This window comes from Agelaius phoeniceus, chromosome 5 (assembly GCF_051311805.1).
Source record: "Agelaius phoeniceus isolate bAgePho1 chromosome 5, bAgePho1.hap1, whole genome shotgun sequence".
Classification (NCBI taxonomy): domain Eukaryota; kingdom Metazoa; phylum Chordata; class Aves; order Passeriformes; family Icteridae; genus Agelaius; species Agelaius phoeniceus.
In genome coordinates this window covers 41,304,318-41,327,199 of record NC_135269.1, presented here as the reverse complement: position 1 = coordinate 41,327,199, position 22,882 = coordinate 41,304,318, and the positions used below count along the sequence as shown (strand labels likewise).

General features: G+C 42.6%; 1 protein-coding gene across 1 annotated transcript in view; it reads right to left on the bottom strand.

The window, feature by feature from the left end:
• Positions 1-247: 247 nt before the first annotated feature.
• PPM1H (protein phosphatase, Mg2+/Mn2+ dependent 1H) overlaps positions 248-22,882 on the bottom strand; it is a 131,679-nt gene continuing 109,044 nt past the window's right edge. The window contains exons 7-10 of the mRNA XM_054631771.2: positions 22,033-22,096; positions 20,300-20,407; positions 11,700-11,851; positions 248-5,120 (exon numbers count right to left, since the gene is read on the bottom strand). Coding sequence (XP_054487746.1) covers positions 4,973-5,120; positions 11,700-11,851; positions 20,300-20,407; positions 22,033-22,096 — 472 coding nt within the window. The 3' untranslated portion in view covers positions 248-4,972. The remainder of the gene's footprint in view (positions 5,121-11,699; positions 11,852-20,299; positions 20,408-22,032; positions 22,097-22,882) is intronic.

Below are 22,882 nucleotides of genomic sequence, written 5' to 3'. Positions count from 1 at the left end.
GATCTGATGGCAGCACAAAGCTCTCACAGCGACCCCACAGCTGAACTCTTCCAGATCAACCCATCCACTAATCCACCTCAAAGGAATTTACTTCCCTAACTCAAGAGTCAGACCTTTTGTCAGTGAGTCATCAATTCCCTTGTAAAGCAGTGTGCTACTTGTCCGAATTGCACAATTAGTAATGCACATAAAGAGACTCAGGGAATGTTCATGACAAAGGCAGAATAAAAATGACTATACATCTAGATGGATTATATAATATATAATTTAAAATTTTATTTTAAAACTTTGCACATACACTTCTTCAGTATCCTCCTCTTTTGTTCATTGCACTGAAAAGTTTCAAAAAACACAAAATATATCCCTTTACTAAACATTTTTTGTTCTTAGGTTACAAAAAGATTAACATTTCACAGTCACAAAGCAGAAGTACATTGGTCCAAAACATCTTCCTCCAGCAGGTCCTTCCTTTCTTCAGGACATATAAACCCTAGACAGTTGTACAGATCTCAAGATATTAAGTGAGATGCCCATTGAAGGAAAGATAAATGTGGCAGGTATTAAAAAAATCAAAATTAGACACCTATGAAAGAACATCAACAGCAATGGATTAAAAAAAAAGAGGAAAACAGAATGAGCATGGAGGTGGAGAAGGGCATCCTCCTTCAAGTACATTACAGGCAGAAATACAGCAGCACAGTCACAGCATCATTTAGTCACTCTCTCTATGACAGCCACATCACTGAGTCTTCATCTAGGACACATGGAGGAAAACTACTTACATACCTAAAATGTCTGAGAGGAACAACATTTTCACACAGTTTGCCATTCATGTTTGATGGAAAAATGCTGAAAGTATTAGTACATAAAATGTAAAATAAAAGGAAAACACCAAGGCTGGAAGAAATACAGCAGATTTTCTTGAAGCATGTAGTGTTCTTTATAAACCTAGAAGCAGTTCAGAGCCAAAATCAAGAGCAGTTCTTCAGAAACACCCTGGAGGGACAGAGCTGACAGTACCTCACAAAACTTCTTGTCATATTTCTACACAGAAGTAACTGCAAATGGAAATCCACTATTAACAGCAGATTCTGACCATTTTTCATTTAGTCTGTTAGCCCTGTTGTTTCTTAGAATGTATTAAAAAAAAAAAATCTCCAGTGTGAGGCCATTAAACAGCAGCCCTCTCAGACAATACACTTTTGTGTTCATGAAGGAAGCATTATTGTCTTAATGCACCAAAAAATGATTGTGTGTTACATAATCTGGTGTAAATTAAATTTCTAACCACCTTCTTAATAAAATTAAAGAAAGAAAATTTTAGCCTGTAGTGCAAGAGAAAAACATCTGAAATGGCTGTTCTACTTTCTGCAAGAGTATTTCTGGGAGAATGGTAAAAGCTTCTTGGTTTTGAGTTTCTAGAAATGGGACTGGACTCGGCAGCAGAAGACAGTGCAGCTAACAGAACTCCTTTACTGGCACCTTTCCTTGCCATTATCCAAGAAGGGACAAGAATTTGCCCAACTTTCTAAGCACAGGCAAGGCAGAGCACTGTGTGCAATAGCAATATGAATGCAGATGTAACTGAGACTGAGGTTCCTTGCTGCTGAGGCTGTAGCAGTTTTGGATGCTGAGGGAACTTGACTGGCAAAAAGCCAGAGCACTGCCAGCATCAGGCAGTAGCTAAGATGACATGCCAGGGATCTAAAATTTGGACTTAGTGCCTAACTTGCTCCAGTTTGAGGACACAAGTGTCTTCTCCTAACTTAGGAGCCTCACTGAGCCCTAGAGCAGCTGCAAGTCTGAACATGGCAGTAGCCATCCTGCATCTGAAAAATGGCATTGTGCACCAGGAATCCTCCCTGCCATCAGTCTTTCCTAATGCTGTGTAATGCAAAGTAATTCAGCCTTTAAAGGGAATTGGAAGTGCTTTTAATTATTCTTGCTTCTCTTCAATAAGAATACCTCCCCAATAAATGACTTCTGCCTTCTGTTTCTGTGAGCCTTAGGTGTTTATATGTATTAATACCATGCCTTGAAGCAGAGCACCAGACCCCAGCTCAGGTATGCAAGAACCTCCTACTGAAAGCAGGTAAAAGTGAAAGCCCAAGTACTAATGCATGGATCAGAGATGTGCCAGACACTCCAGGGAGGCAAGCACCTAAATATGGAACAGGTACTTTCCAAAAAAGCAAAACAAAAAGCGTCACGGCATAGTTTCAGTCATATACATCTGAGTATAAAATCTTTTATTAAAGTTCTCAGAATCATTAATTGATACTAATTGTTGATACTGTATTTCTGGCCTTTCTGGGAGAGGGGCTGACAATGAACATAACTCAACCTGGGCCCAGCTGCTGCAGAGAAGCTCCTGACTGAGGGCAATGCCTCAGATGAACAACAAACACTGTGCAGGCTGATTCACCAGCACAACAGATCATGCTCTGAGAAGTCACCTGCCAGTTTGCTCCCACCAAGACATGCAGTCTGCTAACCCATCTCTTCAGGGGCACATTTAAAAACACCCCTGAATGAGAAGGTGCCTTTTCCATTGCCATTGAAATGTCACTTTCAAATTTTGGCAAACGCTACACTGGAAATCTATTTCCATCACATTGGTGGAACTCAGTGGTTTTATAGCAACTGGTATGTGTGTTGACACCATGTTACCAAATGAAGACCAACAGTGCATCAACACTGAATTATTTGACCTGGGCTTGTAGTTGGTACCAGCAAGCACCAGCGTCTTTGCTGTTTGCTTTGTCAGCACTGATTTGTCAAAGAGGATCTGAATTGCTAGAGGACTGCACAATTGCATTTGTGAGGAGACAACAGGAGTTACACAGAGCATGAAAAGCATGTTTATAAGTTCATTAGGCCAAAAAGAAAGTGCAAGAGAAGATCTTTTGCTTAAACTTTGAAACGTATGAGGGGCCATGTGAAAAATATTCTAGACTCCAAGCCTCTCTTTTCACCCAGATGCACACAGAAAAAAAGGTAAAGAGAAAAAAAATCAGGAAAAAAGCACAAAAAGACATAATCAGATATGCCATTGATTTATGCTGAAGCTCTAGAATGTAAAACATCCGTGTTCTGTACAGCTTTATCACATGAGGCACTGGGGAACTCATAGAACAGTTTTCAGGCCAGAATCATGCAGCTTGCTGCAATGTTTGAGCTGTTCCACTCTCCACATTGCCTGCTTTCATCCTGAAACTCTTCTGGGTCTAGAGATTTGCAGCAAGAGTAGTTTAAATCCACCAAACTGTACTTCCAGATGCAGTCAAGTCCAGCATCTGGGCAGCTGCACTCGGGCTGTGCTGTGTTTCCACAGCACATCATAAATTACAGAACTGGCAAGCACTGGGCCACACCTGCTCAGGAGAAAGCCTGCAAAGGGCACAGCATCTCCTTCTCTTTTGGAAAGGCCACAACGTTTGTGAGCTCCCTAGTCAATGCCCTACAGTGATGTCAGCTCCCTGTCTTTGTTCTTATTGAAGAAGTACAAACCAGATGAACAGCTCCACACCAATGTGGTCTGGGCACAAATCAGGTGGAAGCTGGTTCTCCAGCCAATATACCTGCCTGTATGCTAGAACTTTCTGATTTTGTTTTCTCTTTAATTCCTGTCAGTGAAGTAAGAGAGCTGCCTGCGTGGACTAGGCAGCCAGGTTACACTGCAGACTTGCTCACTTGTTTCTCTCCTGGACTGCTGCTTTCATGTCAAAAATGTTTACACAGATTTTCTTTATTTGAATTATCACTGCTAAGAAAAGAGCTGAAGCAAGTCAAGGGCTTGTATCTACCACAGTCATCTTGTGATCCTTGAGTAGGGTTGAGTCCAATTCTCAATGCCAAGAGGACAGAAAGTTTTAAGCTGTCCCTTTCTGATCACCGCAGTCAAGCAGGTGAAGGTGTACTGAATAATAAATGAGGCAGGAAGAACTGAAACATCTTTGAAATAGATCACTATCTGTGTATCCAAATTGCTCATGAGAACAATACCACTACTCCAAATAGAAGTCCAACTGAAAACACACTCAGGAGCCCAAACAAATTTACTAAATCTCAACTGATGGAAAAATGTTATGGTCAGGGATCCTTTCAACAGGATAAAGCAGGCAGAACCACTCAATGAATGTAAATCTCTGATCCCAAAGAAACCCCAGCCTCCAGGTAAACATCACAAAAAGCTGAATTTGCATGCTCTGTATAATCATGGTATACACACAACAAGAAATCTTGACAAGTAACTCCTTACCCCAGAATAAATTCTGCCATACAGGACTGTGACCTATTTCTCCTGGAAAACTTTGCAGGTGACTGCTTTTAGCTGCAGTAAACAGGCATAGTTACACTGAAACCAATTTCAGTTTTCCTACTAAAATACAGGAGGTATAGTCTACTGAAGAAGAGACAGGAGAGGAAAATGGGGGCTCAAAGGATTACACAAGTTTGAAGTTGCCCATAGATAAGTCATGAATACAACTTCCTGAAAGAAAACTCTTGAGTCTCATATATGTATATCTATATTCTTAAATGAGATGTGACCCAAGCCCCTTCTGAATATTTGGGGGTAGATTTCAGGAGCCTCCTTGGCTTCTGATACCCACTTCTACTTTCACAACTGAAATGGCTCTTCCAAGCTACATGGTAAACTGAGAAAAAAATTAATTCCCCACCCCACCTAGAGGGATGACAGAATTCATAATATGCTAGCAGCATTTAAATCCCATTCCTGTTAAGCACCAAAACCACTTCTGTAGGGAAATTGGAATCTTAAGGGTTATCTTTAATCATATACAGTATATGTGCAGAACCCTACCTTTTGGGCAGAAAAACACCCTCCAGCATTAGTTTTGACTAGATTACATCAACTGGAAGTGTCCTGGTCAGACCACCAAAAACCTCTTGTCTCTTACAGGCCCTTCCCAAAAAGATCCCCGTCCTGTAGCCACTCTTGGTGCTCCTTTCAGGACTGCTTGTTGCCGTGGATCAGAGGGATGACGTAGACGGAGATGTCGTCCCCGGAGCCCAGCCTGTCGTTGGATATCCGCCAGCCCCGGTCCTTCAGCACGCCCCGCGCCCGCATCACCAGGTCCTGCGCCGCCAGCGTGTACCTGCGGAGAAGGCACAGTGCAGCCAGGGAGGGTGCTCTCCGTGAGCACACCGGGCTTGCACAGCCTGCTGCCTGCCAGATTTGATGGTGTGACCCACCAAGACATGCTTCCCAGTGTTTTAGAAGCAGGCAGGAGAAGCACAAACCATGGCATATGCACAAAGCAACTCCTTCCAGTTCAGTGACAGCTCCCGAGTAAGAATGTAAAGCTATTTGACAGGCACCACTTGATCAAAAGTCACTGGCTGTTCCAAGTGCCTGGCTTCACCCATCTTCAGGAAAATATTAAACATGCTTGCCTTAACAAATTGGCTTTCTAGTAGCAGTCTGAAAAATTGAGGACCCCAATAACACTACTTGTTGAAAACTACAGACTTGTTCACTGACACCCATGAAGGTAAACATGGCTCAACTATTTCAGAAATGAGCTATAACGAAGAAAGCAATTTGAAAGCAGGTAATAGAGCATAAAAATAAAATCCAAATTTCACTTTAGGACTAACTTGTCTGTTTTCTTGACCATAGGAATGACTTTTAAATATCTTTTATTCTGAAACTGGAAAAGGAAACTTACAGTTAATATGATCAGATTAACAGAGTCCCACAGTTCTTTCACATTTATGAGTTCAGTGAAAACTGCATGAATGTGAGTGGTCAAGTGCTTAATTTAGTGAAATACCAAGTTTCACACTGCTTCAAAACTTCCAGCCTGTGTGGGGCTGAGTGGCATTGGATTTATCGGAGTTATTTTTCTGTCCGGAAAAACTACCACAGGCTGCTTGGGGGCAGAAGGGTGCCAGAGTCCAAAAGGTGCATAGACAGTGCTCTCATGTTCTCCCTTACCGCTTTACCTGCTGTTACTACATCAACACATCTGTGTACTCACTTAGAAGTTTCCTCTGAAAGAAATCTCATTATGGGTGAACAGCTACTGTCATGTGTTTTACTTTGTCAGCCCAACACCTGGCCAAGAGGTTTTGAATTTGATTGGGTGGAGGCAAGCTTCTCTGTCATTTGATAGTTAAAATTACCTGAATAGTTTAAAGAGTGACAAGAAAAAACAGAACGGTCTGCATGGTTTTTATTAAAAGTGTAAGTATCAACCTCCAGGATGATGCAGGGCTCCATGAAGGCAGACACACAGGCCTCCAGAACTAAAGCACACCTCTGCGTTTCCAAAACCAGAAAGGACAAGAAGGGTTTGCATTTCAATACCTTCTAGGGAGGATCCTTGACCAGAAATTATCTGCCTAGATCTCATCTGTAGAAAGGGAAAGAACAATATCTCTGTTGATCAGAAGCACTGTGTGTGTGAGTTTAGGTTTATCAATTACCCAGGATTCTTCTAACCTTCGAACTTTTCACCGTAGAATTCCTTATTAAGTTGTAATTTCCATCACAGAGACTTTACTCAGTCTCTAGGGATAAAAGAAGAAAAAAAAAACCCAGTCATGTTTTGTGCCTAGAGTTTTGATGCCTTGAACTTTGAGGACTCCTTTGAATCAAGATTTGATATATTTGCTCTACGAGAAAGATTTCTTCAATGCAAATGAACCAATGCTTGACTACTCAAAAGGTTTGATGACAAATCCAAGTAATGTTGTACAGCTGCAATGCACCCACTGTTCCTGATGGTACTGAGGGATAAAATTTCCAGGCCTCACTAGTTTTGACAAATGGATTACTTTAGCAGTAAAAGAAGGGCCCAAAGACATAAAATCTAACACACACGCTTGCATACACACATGCACTGCCCGCATGCTCTGAGATCAGTCTGTGCCACAACCTCGAGCTAGAACACCAGGATGTAAGAAGAAGCACTGCCCTTACTGTCCCAATGCAACATGAAATTGTCTTTTCTAAGGGAAAAAACACAAACATACATACTTGCACTCCTCAGTTCTCAAATCAGATGCAGGGATAAGGAACAAAAGGACTCCGCGTGGCAAGCAAGAAACTGAAATATTTATACACAGCATATTGGAATATGATCCCAATATTACCGGGTGGAACGTGCCTGGGCTCTTCTGGCCCTTGCTGCTTGACCAGAGGCAGCAACTGTGGCGTTTTCACCTCAGAGACACCCCTGGCTGGCTGGATGTTGCAGCTGGCACTTGGAACAAGTCCAGGCAAGCAGGAATTCAGTTTTTACCTCTAATGGGAAGGCTTTAGGCAAGGTGAAGAGGAAAAGGAGACTGATTCTGCCGGAGGGTTAATCCAGAGTTTTATCCCACGGTCACAGATCTCCAAATCTTGGTAACAGCTCCAACAAAATGCCGACCGCATGGTCTCAGTGTCCTTTTAAGCCCAGGGAAAGTGGGAGGGGAAGGGGTAGGGGTGCCACCAACCAGGTGGAAGGGGGGAAGGCTCAGGGGACAATGACACCTGGACTGGCCAACGACCCCAGGGCTGAGGGGCATCTTTTGAACTTCACCAATCACACGATGCCCTTGCTGGAATGTTAAGATTGACGGACAGCACTCAGCAAGGGGGCAAGGGAGAGGGGAAGGGAGAGGATGGCACACCTTGGAAACTGGGATAGCTAAAACAGGATATTATTGCTTCACACTGCATGTCTGATGCTGAGTGAATTTTGGCAAGAACATATTTCCCAAAGATTTCTCAGCTATTGTCAGAATTTAAGAAAGAAACACCCATCATTCTGCAAGAAAACTTTGCCTTCCTGCTTTTTCTAATTAACAAGGACTCTCCACATCTAAGAAGTACAAAGGAGTGAGTATTGCTTTTGATTGTATTTGGCTTTTGCTGCTGAATGTTTGGAGAGGGGAAGATAAAAAAAAGGAATTTTAATAAACACGAAATTCTCTTGTGGACAAACTGTGAAATACTCAAGAAAACCAGCACAATGAAGCAAAGAAAAAAGGAACAGGTGAAGGCAGAAGTGAAGTAAAGTATTCCTCTCCTGCGTAGAGCTGAATTGAAGCAAAGCTGTTCAACTTGGCACTAGAAGAGATAGGGTGAGTCTCTTGTACCTGCAGATGAATAGTAGCTGCAGTCCATTACTGAATGTTTTATTCTTCAGTGCTATGAAATTGGGATTCAGCTGTCGAGATAGCATTAGAGAACTGCTGAAGTAGTTTTAAAGTATCCACTTCCTCCTAATGAATAGTCTTGCTGGAATACAACTTTTGTGTTTTAAGAATAAATATATGGAGGTTTTTTCTTATGCCAAAGCTTTCTGTATTGATCAGTAAAAGTACTGAAGGAGAAATGGTGACAGTGGGGGAATCGTGCTGCTGTCTGAGCAGCTTCTTATCTCCTCACACCCAGCAGAGGTGGAGGAGCTCCTCAGCATCCTCATAAATCTCTAGTGAGAGGGAAAACAAGGGGACAAGAAATGACAAAAAGAAGGATGAGAAGTAAAAGATTCCCAAGGTCAGGGGTAAATGTACATACATGCAGCTGAAGGAAGTTGGCAAAGAGTCACGGTTCTCCATCTTCATACCTTTTCAGAGAGCTGATGTATGGACAGCAGCAGTGGCACTGCCACCTGTCCTTTGCTAGGAGCCAAGTAATGCTCATCTGCCACAAGACCCAGAAGAAATGAGCTGGCCAAGAAATCCAGCTCCATTCCAGCCTCTTCACTCCATCACCGCCCTCACACAGGAACTGTTCTCTAAACAAATGAGTGCCCAAATCCCCTGAGGCTGTGTCTGCATGGCTGGATGAAGAGAGACCTGAGGACTTTGCTCTCGCTGCACTTGGAGACATCCAGGCACATGCTATGTTTGACAGAATTCAGAAATGTTTTTTATGTGGGCAACAAATACTCACAGTAAGTACCACCAGGAGAGAGTCCCAAGAGCATTGCTGAGGGCTGTAAGCTCTTATCCATCAGGCTATAAAGTGACTTCTAATTCAAGTGGGAGGGATATTGGTCCCGCAAGGAGCTAATTATGTAACAGATAAGTACTCTGCAGCTCTAAAATCCTCTCTAGGCTTTTTCTTTCCTCTTTTCTAATATGCTGCTGTCAGGAAATAAGTAGGCTATTGGGTCAGGTGGATCCAGAGGCTGTTCCACAGGTTGGTTCTCCTGAAGACCATAGCATTGCCAAACCCAGGGTGCAAGTCTCTTACATTCTGACAAGTTTTCTACATCCCTAGAGATATTACATTTTCAGCTGATCACCTCACCACAGATTATGTCACTGCACCCATCACAGAACCTGACATTTTCTGGGATAACATTTCCTTTAAACATAACATTTATAATACAGCAAAGGAGATTTTTCTGTCACTGACTAGTGAGAGGAATGAATGCAGCTCCACAGCTTGAGCTGGAATGCTACAGTAAATTCATTAGTTATACCTCATTTAGACCACTGTGAAATAATTACATAGAACCTCTCACATAGTACTTAAAAACCTTTAAATATTCTTTACAACCAAGCAGCAAGAGCAATTCCACAAAGGTAATTTTCATAAATATCACTGTAAACAATATGAGGGACTGCTCTAATTACCTTTTGCATGCTGCCATGAGAAATGTCCTGCCATCACTATCTGTAAGCCTCTAAACGATCTGGCACAAAGTTGCTTAAAAGAACAAATTTATTTACAATTCAGATGTCCATTCAAAGACCAGTAGGTCAAACAGCAATAAATATGTTTGTTCTAAGTTATAAACAGCAGGCTTAGCTCTGGAATGTGTGGTACTCATGCTGGCACAAACAGTGACTAATCCCCCACAATTACTAAACCAGTAGGAGAAAATCTAAATCAAAACAAAGAAAATACAATTTTCCTTTAGTGTCTCTCATTGCTCTGAGTGTTCTATAATGGATGAAATAACTCACCTAAAAAGTTAAAAAGGTTGAAGAATCCAGCTTCCTACAGCCTGCAGCAATCATGGTGGCCATCACCATCAGCTTAGTAAAGACCAAAAGGAACAAAAGAGATGCAACACAACCTGACTATATTCTCAACAGATGGGACTGGTGAGGATGGAAGGCAGGGCCAGCCTTTCCCAAATACTAGAAGAGAATGGAGACAGAGCAGGACAGAGGTGTTGCATGTTACCAGGTGCCTCTGCAAGAATCTCAAGGGTGAAGGAATGAGAACAAAAGCACCATAGCTTTTCTGAATGGTGTTAGGGAATAACTGAAAGTCGACTGGATAGGTCATCTCCTCCTTCCTTAAATTAATGGCACATCTGCATTGCATTCTGCCTGATGCCCTGGAAGTGCCCTTAGCTGATCCTGTCTGATCTCCTCCCAGAGAGAGGGCAGACACAGATGCATGTCTGCTGAAGTAGGGATGGCCTGGGGCTGTCATTCATACCACACCTCATCTTTGGCATAAGGAGATGGGCAAAGTCAAAATATTGTAGTTGCAGCTTCATGATAATCATCAGTCATCCATTCTCCTGATAATTGCAGCAAAACCTGTTTTTGCATTCCATATTTTTGAGTGTCAGAGCAAGAAAATACTGCTGTTGAGTTATTTTGAAGGTGTTCTCCCTTTAAAACCCAAGTCACTGTCAAGGTGTCCATACCCAGTTATCTTATCTGTTGATGAACAGGGCTGATCCTGTGAAGATGACCACTTAGAAATATGACAAACAGCAAGCATTTTGAAATGGGTCTTAGCTGTTTCTGAAACTCCACTTTTCACAGACCAACTGGGGATGTGTAAAATCTCTCTTTCCTGCTCTCAGCCAAGGGTGAGGGCAGAACAAAGTGGTAGATGGCCCTAAATTCACTAGCAACACACACTTCCCTTCCTGAACAGTGCCTAAGAACAAATAACGCTCTTTCCACTTTCACAGTCCCTTTTACAAACGAGAGACTTCTGATCTCTGGCATAATGTTTTAATTCACAATGACACTGAACTCAGTAGCAGACAAACCTATGGACAAACTCAAGGCAGAAAGCCTCTAGTTGGTTGTTTGGGAACTTGTTTGTTCACATGATGGTATGTTTTAAGGACAGAAACTGATAATCTAAGATGTGATAGATAGAAAAAGGAAGAGCATGAGGTAGCTTAAAATGATGAAATGAAGCAGGATCTAATTAAATGAAATACAAGTCAGACTTTCCACCTGTTTTGTCACCACACCTATCCTGCACTGAGCATCCTCTATGGAAGGTGGTTTAAAGGTCACACCATGACTAGGAATGAGTGGGACCCACAGTGTGCAGTATTTATGTACATATACAGTGAGAGAGAGGGAGATGTTGAGGATGTCCTCCTTCTGAAAAACAATCTTTAGTGTTACGGGATTGTCCAGGTGAGAGACTTGTTGCCATGTTCTTCCAAGACCCCAGCCTCCTACAGTTTTCACAGGACCTCATATAGCAAACAAAGTGGATCCCATTCTGTATGTAGGGTATTGTGATCCCACACCTACTCCTTTGAAGGCAGGTGTTTCTGAGTTATAATAGGGCCCCTGCTCCAGCTGCTCACATTTGCTGTAGAGGCTCCATCCAATCTATAAAATGTCTTCTTGTAAGTGTTGCATATTTCCCAAATGTTATTCATATCATACTTTCTATGAAAACATGTTACAAGAAAGTGCTCTTCAATGGAGAAGCTAGAAAATGGAGGATGAGCACGAACCTGTGGGGATCATCAGGGTCACAGTTCGGTAGAAAGTTAGTGACAGCTTCTGCCACTTCTTCATTTAACAGCACATCCCAGAGTCCGTCAGTAGCTAGGATCAGGACATCATCTGGCCCATGCTCATACTGCAGGAGGTCATAGACTCGCACCTAAAAGAAAAAACCCAAGGCACATTCATGAAGGAGGCGATTGTCAGACTGGTTTGTGAAACATTGCTGAGTTTGGCTCTGAGTTTATCAGGTGCAGCCAGGGCCCTGACATAACCTCCCATGGCACTGGTGGAGCCTGTCTCAATGCAGCCCTCCCTGCTGCAGCTCAGCATGGCTCAGGTGCTAACCCAGACAGGATGGATCAAGTGTTCCAAACCAGGCTCTAAGGCTCTCTGCTGTCTGATGCCAGAAGCACTTGAAGCCTCCCCCACCCGGCAGCCTGGCTTCAGTGCATGCGGCTCCTCCCTATCATTGGCAGGACTAGTCATATGGAAGCTGAATAATTTATTTGATGAATTTTTGATATTTTCTAATAAAATATTCACAAATAATTGTTTTCACTATTTGTCCTGATCCATTTAAGCCTGCCAGATTGCATGTTTGGAAATGCCTGTGTGACAGCCGGCATTGCATTCCCTTTTCTAAACCTGAGGCAGCTGCTGCACTCGAATTTGGCCTGAGCAAGTGAGTGGTTCCATGAAATGCAGAAAAACTGCTCAGTCACATGTATCTGTAAGGATTTCAGCAGCTACAGACCGATTCAGGATCCGCACAAAAGTGAAGCTTATTTGCACTATTAAAAATACCCGCTGACTTCAATTTGTCTGTCTGCAACCCTAGTCAGGCTGATCACTGCTGGCACCTCTTCACACCCTGCCTTTTAAAACAACTTCCACCATCCTCTTCCCAGAGAGGCTGAGAGTGGTGGAGGCAGTCACAGTGGGGGTTGCTGCAGGGCCATCAGCTGAGCCAGAATGCAAGCAAAGGTCATAGAAAGTGTTTTAAAACAAGCCTTTAGCTTGGTGTAACTCCCCTTCCAGCACATGCTCTACTCCAGCTGAGAAATGCCTGCAATTCCCAGGTTGTGATGGGGAGCCATTAGGAAGCACCCACAGAGCATTTTAATTACCACAGCAACAACCACAGTTTGAAAGAACTGTAACAACCACAGTAAGGCAGACAGGAGGGAAGGATCACCTATACTGAAATTCAGAAATGGTGCACCTCATCATGCACCCTGCTCCAGCCCTGGACTCCACTAACAGCAGTTAGTCAGGACAAGCACTGGGCATAAGAAAATATGAGCTGTTTTATTCTCCCTCATGGTGCACTCTCCCCTTAGGAGCCATGGAGCAGGCAATGCATATAAAATGCCTGGACCTTTTAATGTAATTATGCTTTTATGGGACTTCAACCAGTACCACAGAAAAAAAATAATTAAAAAATCACCTAGATCTGACTGCTAATCCTTACCAGTTCGCCTTTCACTCTAAAGCACAAGAAGGTCATTTGTAAAATGTAACCTTCACTTCATTATCTGAGGTAGCAGCTGAATAAGGACTTTGGAGAGGATTAAATTCAAGGCAAGATACTCTCTTCATTAGAGCATATCTGCTTATTCAGACTTGAGTGGGAATATAGAAAAGACCCCTATATGCAGCACAGCTCTCATCTCAAGCTTATTGTACAGAAATCAGTAGCTGTCATAGTCCCTGTCTCTCAGGGAATTTATTTCAGAATTTATTTCAGCCTTAACAGCCCACAGTTGCAACTCAGAAATCACTGGGGTGTGGAGGCTGAGTTGGCCAACACAACCATCAATATACAGCACATGTCCTGGTCAGATCTCTTGGGGACCAGCAAATACTTGAGAAAGCATCACAGCTAATGCTCAGGGATCACTCAGCACCAGGCCCCTGGTAGGGCTAACCAAGCTTCAAACATCTGTGCTGGGAAAAGCACATCCCAACCGAGGCAAAAAACGCATTACATCACAGGATCCATTTTTGCAGCTTCGGTGGGGAAGAAGGTGGAAAGCAAAACCATGCATCACTGATTGGAATCCTCCTGAAATCAACCATTTTGTCTGACTGAGGAGTGGCACTGGGATGGATGAGAAACTTTTCAAAGCTACCTGCAGCCAGTCCATGAGCAACATCAAGAAGAGACCATTTTATCGAGAACATGTTTTGTTTTAGGGGAACAAGAAAAAAAAATGCATTCACTGATTTATTGTGTAATCTAGGAAGAAGGTAGGGTACTTTCCAAAAGGACAAGCTTTGTGAAGTGGGCACCTCCAGCAGAAAGGCATATGTTGAGAAGAAACTAGATGTCAGAAAAGACACAGAGGACAGTGAGGTGTTTGGCTAATCCCCAGGCTAAGGAAAAGAGAGTACCAACGTTACAGGGGACAAGCTTGGGGCAACTGATGTAAAATTGTTGCATATAAGGACCAGTAGGGCATGCAACAAAACATTCAATGAAATGCAGTTTTATCTGCCTTCCAGTTACCTTAAGTCCTTTCTTTGTGTCTTGCCTTGGATTTCTTAAATACAGTTGTAGGTTCCCCTAATATGTTGCTGACAAAAAAGTTAAGAGCTGTCCAGTCTATTGCAGGGTCAGGTTATGTTCACAGACTGCCTTGTCCAGGTGCAGAAAGTAACCAGCTCCTAACCCTTCATTCTTCTGCCAGCACCTTTGTTCTAGTTCTTTCTTGGGTCAGTGAGGGTCTCTTGCAGTAGCACCCAGTGCCTTCAGCTGGCTTGGAGCAGTGTGCCAGCAGAGCTCCTGGAGGCACACAGGCTGGGCAGCACCACCAGAGCACGGGGAATGGAAGCTCAGCCCAGCAGGGCTCACTGAACACCCACTCCACACACATCCCACGCTGTGCAGCACCCACAGCACACTCCACACTGTACAAAAAAGGTGACAGAGTATGATATGCCACAGTTTTGAAGTATGAGGAGACATCCAGGGAATTACCCAAGTGCCTGCAACAGGAATGAACTCACAGCCCTTTAAATATTACATGAACAAAAGCAGTTCAACGATTGCAATGAAAATTACTATTTAATTTTTTTAGATTCCAAAGTAAACATTCCCAATGACTGCCTCCTTCCTGTAGCTGTATTTCAGGGAAGTAAAGAGTGAGGTTTAAGGAGAGTTCTGTCTGTGACACAAGTTTGTGCAAAGCTGCTCACACTGTAAAGCAGCATTGCAGAACCCTGCTCCTTCAGGTGACAGCTGGCTGGAAAATGACTGGCAGTCATTTTCCACCCAGTGCAGCACCCTTAACAAATTTCCTAACAATGCCATCTTGGATCTTTATATTCTTTTCCTTGTGAATTGCTGCTTCTGCCAGACATCGCTGCAGAACAGAATTTGTGTCCTTGGCCTCCCATGATGTCCTGAGAGCCCTCTCAGCAACTCCCTCCAGCCTACCAATCCCTTTTGTGTGAAGAATGAGTTTCTCACTCATTTAAATTAATCTCTCTGGAATATTAGGGCAGCTCTGGAAGAAGCCAAGTTTGGTCACCATACTTCTCCCATCTGCTGATGTCTTATTGATGTAAAGTAGCTGACCTGTTAACTAGCTGAACCTGACATCAGCAACCAGAAAATGTAAAAACTGTAAGGAACAAGCAGAAGAACCTCAGCAGCACAGCAATATAAGGGTTACCCTTATATCCTACAGATAGAATAATACTACCTAACCTGACTAGTACTTACAGATCTGCTGACAGGTAACAGTGGATACACACCACCAGAGCCCATAGTCATACACATCTTTCTGAACGTGCATTATGCAGTTTGTCAAATAACATCCTTCTTCAATCCAGGTATTTGTTTCTCATATTATATATTACCTACATGCAGTCAAGAGCACTGAGAAAACTGCTCTGGGCAAGCAATGAACAAACAGGTGGGCTGGTTTTTATTTACATTTCAAACAGATCCACCCACCAGACAAACCCAGCCTTTGGCTGCTGTGAAGGAGCATGGCAGCCCTGCGAAGGCGCTGTGCCTCGCTGGCCACGTTTGTTTTTAAGAGGCAGCCAAGGCGTGTCCCTGCGGCTGGAAAACCGCTCACAACAGTGACATGTGAGCCTGCAGCCACCTGAGGTGCTCCTCAGCAGCTGGCCTCAGGGAATTCCAGCTGAACAACAGCCTGCATTCACTCCCTGCACTATTGATCAACCCAGCTACTTCAATAAATTAAGCCCTTTCTTAATTGTATCCTCCCTTTTATGCACAGTGCTATCCAGTGCAGCTTTCCTGGCAAATGATGAGATCTTTCAATACCACTCTCCATGTAATTTATATGTAAATAATAAAAAGTGGGTCCCAACACTGCTCCCTGCAGCATTCACCAATTAATCTCCTTTTAGCTTTTTACTGCCACCCTTTCTTTCCTGCCTGTTAGCCTATTTCCAGTAGACTGTGCCAACTTTCCACTTTGTCTGTAGCTTCATATCTTTTATATTAATAACCCGTGATGCACAGCAGTTTCTCAAATGTTCTGAGGAATCAAAGTGCTCTCATGCAAGAGCATCAACCGTATTTTTTATTATTATTATTATTTTAATTCTCTTGTCAACATAACCTCAAGAACCTGAAGCCACTCAAGTGTGATGTTTGCTTCCTGAAGCCACTTTGACTCCCTTTGATTATACTGTGCTTCTTTATTTATTTGCTTTATTTGTTTATTGGGATGGTGTAATTCCTGAGGATTTCTCCAAAAGGCAGATATGAATCTAAAATGGTCTCCTTGGACATATTTGTGGAGTTGTCAGAAAAATTTTATGAACACTGGAATAACAAAAATTTTTCTTCATTACCTTCTTATCACTTACTCTGATGGCTGGCTTTGGGTTCCTTGCTGGCAAGGGCCAAATGCTGCCATCAGAGCCACATCTTTCCCCACCAAATAGCTGAGATGCCATTCAAAAAATTTCAGGATAAAATTCTGCCTTTCATCTGCAACAAGGCAGCTCTAAGTTTTGAAAAGCAGAACTTCCTGCTGAAAGCTTTCAAATTAACTGTTCCATTATGAAAAATAAATATTTAATTCCATGCCAGAGAGCCTCAGCCATGGCTTGCCTGCTTTGTGCTACTCCAGTTCATTATAAAAGGTGCAAATCTCTAGAGCTCACCAACCTGCAGAAGTCCTCCAAATCTGGTCTCATAACAGCTGAGCCAGTGAATACTGATTACATTTGTCAGTCTTGGCTGCATGACTTTTCCTCCCATAGCCTGGCACTCTGTCAAAGTATCATTTCACACCACCCTCAAATTACTATTATATGCCTATTTCTGGATGTAGTGTCAGGGATGTTTACCTTTCCTTGAGCTAAATTTTGGTGGATATGGCATACCAGAACTTTGTCATGCTGGAAGTAATATGTTCAGAAAACTCACCACACTGCCCCTTACTCGAGAAAGAACACTACAATTATGGCACAGAAACGGGAGCCAGAGGACTTGGATCTTCCCTCTGTCACGACTCACTCTGTGCCTTAATTTCCTGTGCCTCCCCTTTTCCAGGTCTGGAAACCACACACTGTGCTTCCCTACCTCTGTATAAACAATTCAGAATCCAGTGCTGCACAGGGACCAAATATGACTGCTGCCTGACACCACTGCCTTTGCTTCCAAATGCCAAGCCTCCCAGATGGCAGAATAAAGATGTTGTTTCTTAATGCCGGTTTCTGTGCAAGGTGCGCTGCCCATGTTTGGCAGAACAAGTCAGGGGAAAACATGAGGAGTTAAAGCACTGCAGCTCTCTCTGGGAAGAGAGGCAAGAGATGATTAAGAGGAGGAGATGCAATAGAAAGCAAGTTGGAGCATATGCTACTTCCTAATAATACTCAGGGGTTTTTTGCCAATATCTCTAAATTAAGGTGGCTGGTGCTCTGTCTTTCCTCCTCCTGCCCTCATACATTTCTGCTGAATTTAGCTGTGAAGAGGATGTGGAAACAAAGCCAATTTTGCTCCCCTTTTGCAAAGCAGTTAAGAGATCCTGAAACGTGGCTAGCATACGAACTGGATGCCACATTCCAGAATTTGAACATGTACAGACACATTCCCCACAAATCGGAAAAGCCCATGAGAAGCTTTGGTTTATAGACACGCACAAACACTGCGGCAGCAATTGGCAGAGATGATATTGCTGGGATGCTGTGTTGCAGCCATTACGTACCCCAGAAACACTGAGTCTCAGCAAGCCAGAAAGAGAAATAAATAGGTGGAATTGCATCATTTTTCTGGCATTAAATCTATCACAGTGAGGAGGGCAGAGCTCCTGCCTGCCTGGCTGAGGAGAACAGGAGCAGGTCTCAAGTGAGGGACACCACACATTCAGAGGGGGAAAGTACACAATTGATAGCAAGGAAACATGAAGAAGGGGCTGTCTGTAGATCTCCCTCTTTTCTTCAGGGCTGGGTTCTCTCAGCACTTTTAAAATTTTTATTTTTATAATTGGAATTTTACATATAATTTATATATAATAAATATAAACATACATAAATTTTATATCTCTGTTTATAGGCCTGGAGGCGAGAGGGGACCACACCGTCACTCTGTGGAGTAAGCCAGATCTCCTTTAGTTGTGGGGTGGATTGTGGTGGTGCATCCTTCCTCCCTGCCTCTCCTCAGGCCAGACTATGATCTCAGAAATGCTGTCAGGCCTTGGCCTTGATGAACAGCACCTAGGCTGAGCTTCTCTCAACTTATCAGAAACACTGTCTGCTCCCAGGAACTTGTGCTGTGTAACGAGCTCCTGGCATTTTTCAAACAGCCTTGGAAACCTATTCTTACCTGGATAACAACCCAAATGGCACAACATCCTAACAAAGTTATCAAACTTTCAGAGAAAGTTATCACCCAAATTGCAGCCAGAATGGAAAATTAATATGGCTAAAACCAACTTTGGTGCAACCCTATCAACAGTGGGCCCAAGTGAGAGCCTTTGAGCTCTCCTGGACCAGAGCAGGCTGTGTACATATTCTTTTAGGTCTTTGTACCTATAAGAGTGAATATACCACAACAAAGGTACTAGGAATGTTGCTCTGCTAAATTCTTAAATATGTTAAATTTGTAAGTTAAGCCCATAAGTAAGTTACTGTTGTGCTTACAGTAAATTCTATAGAATCTTCTGTTAAATTGTTTAAATTTAGCTATTGATTAAGTGTTGTTAAAACCTTTAGGCCTAAACCGGTGGTCAAGCCTGGGGAAAAGTTTGGCAAAGGGGTCTACTCTGTGACTCAAAAGGAGGGTCTCCCTTATTCCTTTTTATCCTTAACCTTTCCCTCATCCTTCTTTCTTACCCTTAAGTTTTTTTGTCCCCAGCTTCCACATAGATAATTTTGGCTAACTTTAGTTTCAACTTGATTGGTTTTAGATTTTAGTCCAATTTTTTCTCTGTGTGCTCCAACAATCTAGTAAGTAGTAGAGTGAACCCTGCCAACAAACTTTGTTGTGCTTTCATTTTAATATTGAACCTGCTTTTGTTGATACTTTTGTTGGTGATTCTTTGAGCAGCCTGAAACATTCATGACAAATTTGCCTTGGAGATGTTATAAGCAAGGTTTATTTAATAATTTCGTTCCTTCTTAGCAGTATGATGTTATTTGTGTGATTTCATTCTCTCATACTGCTATAGCAAGCAACAAATTCAAGGTCAAATACTGGGTATGGTTGAAACTCTGGCAATCCAGTTGACAATGGACAGTTTTTGGGCCATGGAAGCAAAGCTGCCTCTTTTTGTGCTGTCATCAGATGGTTTGCCCTTGCTTAATATTTTATGAAAAATATGTGACATCTGTTCCTTGATGTAGGAACAGGAGGAATGCAGTTACAATGGGAGAAAAAAAAGCAAGGCTTCCATGTTCCTTGTTAACAAATAAATTTCAATCCCTTTGGAAGGCTTGATATTCTTCACTGCAAGGTCTCCAGTGGTCAAAAAGTGGGTGGAATTGCTTGTGATGAGGCCATTCAAAAAATGAAGGAGGCATTTAAAACTACTCCTAACCCAAACTACCACATAGTCTCCTCATAACACCGTCACTTGGGAATGCACAGTGTCATTATTTGGTATTAGCACAAAACGATCAAAAGAACTGACTGTTAAGGGGCATACAGATGGAAGCATGAAGTACTCTTTCTATGACTCTTGGCATTTTCCTGCTTAAGAGTTGATCTGGTATCCTCTGTGTAAAGCAGGATACTACACTCCTGTGGAAGACATCCCTTCTGCAGTACAGGGATTTACATCTTCTGTGAAGGCAGCATGATCTAGGCCTTTATGGGAGCTGCAGCACATGAAGGTGGAGGGAGAGATGGGTGTCTGTCACACTGAATGGCAAGGCTTTGGGATAACCATAGCACAGGGATGTGGAGCAATCAGCACACAGCTGGGGAACTTAGAATCTGCTATGAACTTAGCTCCTGCTATGTCGATGTTACTATCATGCTGCACTTTCGGAAAGGGCACCATGTTACCTGGACTGGATTACAGTCAGAAGGGATGATTTGAGAGGAACAAATAAACACACTAAGTAAATTTATTTCCCTCTCACAAATCAGATAGTTGAACCTTGGCTGTTTTACCTCAGGAGATGAGGACAGAAAAGGTTTGATGTATATATTGGAGTCGTGCACTTTCAGGTCATGGTCTCCCAGTCCTCGAGTCACTCCAATTGTTGCCATAACCCGAGCCTGGAAATAAAGAAAAGCAGTGGGATAAAATCTTGTTACGTGGACTGTGTCAATAAGGAATGAGATAATATTCCTACTCTGTAACTGCTACAGTTAGGGATGAATTCCCTTTTCTCTCCCAGAAACGCTAGATTTAACACAGCAAAACAACGTCAAACTTTTCACACTCAAGCCATGTCCATTTTCTTCCTTATTAAGCTTTGTTTTCATCCACATCCCACTCACCATCTCTAAGGTACTGGGTCTACAGAAACCTAACCCAGTCACCTCACTGTCCACACCAGTCTGTGAGAGCATTCCTTCAGCAAATTATACTGTTAGTATAGGTTTTACAAAGAGGACAAGGAGCTCAACTACTCACATAATAATGGTATTTTCCTATTGACATATTGTTGTACATTCCCTTTACCAGGGAAAAGTGCCAAAGGCACCTTAAATTACTGAAGACACACGTGACAGCAGCACTGACCACAGTGCTCTCTTCTAGGGAGAGTCACTCTACAGCAGGTCTGCAGTTCCCTCACATCTGCCACTTCCTTCCCCCAGCACCTTCCTCTGTGACATGAGTGGTGTCCCAAGAGGTTCTGGGCTCTCCTTCATTAAATCTGCTCCAAAGACTGACCAGCCATTCAGCCTCCCAGGGAACCCTGCTCTCTGTGCTCTACAGATCACTTCCCCCAAACTCAAGCTCAGCCACAGCAGCTTCTGAGCAAGGGAGCTCACCATCACTAACGGTGCGCAACTGACTCAGAATCATTTCGCCTCAGTGACTCCTGGCTCCACAGAGCCAAAAGAAAGTAAATAAAAAAGATGTGCATGAAACATTTTGCAAATAATTATAAACCTAACGAAATTCAGAGATAAGCTGCAGGTCTGAACCTTCGAAACATGGACAGATTTTGAAGAGCATCTATTTTTGCATTGAGATAAGAACCCAATGCAGCAGAGGAGCACTATTAAGAAACACAGCAAGCATACCAATATCAGCAAACTGACACCACTGCATCCTTATATTGATCCTACTGCTGCATCCAGCTAAGCTTGCTGGGACCAACACTAACGATCTCACTGTTCTTAATCACAGAGCTGAAAACAAAGCATAACAAACAGAACAGTGTTTCTCCCTTTCAACTATCAGCCTTCACACGGCAGAAAAATTCAACAGTGAGTTCACATAACCTTATCTTCTTCAGCTAGTGTCAAAGGTGTTATACTTTACAAATCCTGCCCTGATCCCTCCTCTTCCTAAATTAGAGTTTTGCATCTCAGAGCACTATTAAATATCTCCCTGCTTTGTTCTAACTATATTTTACAATGAAACAGGAACATTTAAAGTCAATTACTTACGACACTCTCATTGTAGCCTATTTACAATGAAAGAAAAACAAAAGCAAACTAAACAACAAATGACTGCTGTAAAATGGTTATTACTATGTTGAGCTCTCCCCACCACCCCCCAGACATGAGACTGATTTATGACAGAACCAAGATATTCTTTCAAGCTGTCAAAACGATAAAATAAAGAGATACTGAGTGGAAAGCACTGGACTGCCATGGGCTAAACTGAATGGTAAACAGCACAGAATTCCTTCTTCCTTTGGTCTGAGGAAAGCAAATGTGCCCACCTTCTTGCCTTCTCCATATATAAGGGGAAACTTCAAGTCATCTTCTTCAATGGTTTTGTATGCCCTGTGGGGGGAGAACAAACAACATTTATGAAGCTTGTAGTCAGTTAGTGACCCAGTGCCCTGAAACAAGCAGCTGTGATTTCAAAAATGGGGGGAGAAAAAAAAATCATTATTTTTCCAAGGGACTCTGTCTTTGAACCAAGATGTAAATTTCTTTTTCTGCAGGAAGGTTTTCTGTAAATAGTTATCCATTTCGCTAAAAGGAAAAGTGAAGATAAGAATATATCTAACATGCCAGGCTGCTCCTATTGATTGCAAAGAAAGAGGTGAACTGGAATAACATCCTAATCAGGTAAGATATTGTTGGATATTGTACCAGCTATACCATAACACAATGTCATAAAAAACCCCAAATCCAATCAAATAAAAAACCCAAACAAAACCAACTCCAAACCCAAGAAACTAACCAATGCCTAGATTGGCACTGTTAATGTGAAACGCGAGCAATGACAGGACATGTACACATGGCGTTAAACAGCTGTCTGATCCTGTTCTCACCCTCCAGGACCACAGAAACCAAGACAAGCTTCACGTGCTGAAGTCTTAGGATATTTAGTGCTCATTTGACCTTGACTGCAACAGTCAAGGTTGTCAGAGGTTTCACATTTCACAGCAGCTTTCCCATGGACAAGAGACAAGAGAAGTAAATGCTCATGCTCTGATTCTGTTTACCGCATGCCTGTGTACTCTACCTTTTACATATCCAGCTGCTGACACTGATGAGGTGAGAAGGTTAGCAATTTTGCCAGTGAGAAATAAAAAACAAACCAACAGAAGATGACAGTCA